Source organism: Orycteropus afer, unplaced genomic scaffold (genome assembly GCF_000298275.1).
Source record: "Orycteropus afer afer isolate SDZICR_OR568_19922 unplaced genomic scaffold, OryAfe1.0 scaffold00003, whole genome shotgun sequence".
Lineage (NCBI taxonomy): Eukaryota > Metazoa > Chordata > Mammalia > Tubulidentata > Orycteropodidae > Orycteropus > Orycteropus afer.
The window spans coordinates 5,113,348-5,115,062 of record NW_006921590.1 but is presented as its reverse complement, the minus strand read 5'-3'; the positions used below and the strand labels follow the sequence as shown (position 1 = coordinate 5,115,062).

The following is a 1,715-nucleotide window of genomic DNA, read 5'->3' as shown; positions in this document are numbered from 1 at the left end:
AAAAAAAGAAAATTTAGTTTCCAAACAAATAATATGCTATTTTTAAAAGCAGAAGTAATTGAAGGTTGGACAGAAATACTAGGTAAATATTTCCGGTCACAAAGAAAAAGAAACTAAGTTGTGAAATGCCTTTCCAACTTAAATTTAAAATGATATTTTCTCCATCCATGATTCTTTTCAACATACTAACAATATTCCATGTTTACTTTCACAAATTTTAACTAGGAAGTGGCAAAGTGACTAGAGAAACCTACTGGTTTACACTCACCCCTCCCACCTAAACTGTTTTGACAGCAGCTTAAGTGGGAGGGATACTATAACATCCACTTACCTTTCAGCTAAACTAGCCAGAGCCAGAAGAGCACCCAACAGAACATTAGTGTCTCGGGCACCAAGTAAGTTTACTAATGTCTGAAAAATGAGGTAAAATAAAATTTAGTTACATAAATAACAGAAGCTTCTTGAATGGTACGTTTCCTTCTAAAGATCAGAGAGGCTTAAACTTGAAAATTTTGTTAACCATTGCAAACACCTAGTTATCTACAGGGAGATAGGTGCTGATCACCTTCTTGCTAGACATTTCTTACCTGACACAGGAAGCAAGAGCGCAAACTACATTACCAGACAGTGCTTACACTTCCATGCATCTAAGGGGCTTTGCTTTGCCACTCCTGACTCTTCCCCAAGAACAAGTGAGTGGGAAGAATACTGATTGCAATCGGTCTTGAGAACTCACAAGAAGTTATCACGTGCTAGGTGCTTTCCAAATTACACAATGATTTTTTTGCTACAATATTAAGGTTCTTTCTTTTTGAAGCTAAGAAACATATGTTAACACTACAGAGTGTTTCTCGCTCAGATTTCTAATTGATGCTGAAAGGGCATCAATCAGTGCTCCCAGACATCATCCTAACATGACTGAAATGCAAGTTTTCTGTATGTTATTTCTGCCTTCCTTGAATTCTCATTATTGCAAATTCACTTCCCTACACATTTTCAGAACTCAGAGCTCCCCAAAAGAACACACCCAACATATTCTAGACCACAGCTGCAACTTGTAGAACAACTGCTAGAGTGACTTTTGGTTCCTATTACACGGATTTTTTTTCCCTTTATGATTGCTTTTCCTTTCTTTCTTTTTTTTTTTAATACAAAGCTATCATTAACTTTATTTCCCTGATCTCTTCCTCTTTTTTTCCTTCACATTTATTATTTGCCCTCTTTGTCTTCTAACACAATGTTTCCCAAACTTCAGTCAGTAACATATCATTTCCATAACTTCCTGCCACTCCTCTTAATACCATAACGCTAATTTAAAAATTTTCATCAAATCCTAAGCAATATCAGTGAATATCTACTGAAATGAAAAATGTTGTTCTGTACACCACCTGAGAGCTCTGGTGGTGTAATGCCTAAGGCATTTGACAACTAACCAGAAGGCTGGCAGTTCAAACACTCCAGCCACTCCTCAGAAGGAAGGTTGGGCAATCCACTTCCATAGTGACACTGCCTCAGAAACCCAAAGAGGGGTTGCTATGAATCAGATCTGAATTAATGGCAGTGAGTTTAGTTTTTTTTGGTACACCACCTAGAATCCTTCCATAGTGGCACTGCCTCAGAAACCCAAAGAGGGGTTGATATGAGTCAGATCTGAATTAATGGCAGTGAGTTTAGTTTTTTTTGGTACACCACCTAGAATCATTTCTATGCCATAA

General features: G+C 37.4%; 1 protein-coding gene across 1 annotated transcript in view; it reads right to left on the bottom strand.

Annotated features, from left to right (window-relative positions):
* NEK10 (NIMA related kinase 10) overlaps positions 1–1,715 on the bottom strand; it is a 425,054-nt gene that overhangs the window by 372,378 nt on the left and 50,961 nt on the right. The window contains exon 9 of the mRNA XM_042780294.1: positions 332–411. Within this exon, the coding sequence (XP_042636228.1) occupies positions 332–411 (80 nt within the window). The remainder of the gene's footprint in view (positions 1–331; positions 412–1,715) is intronic.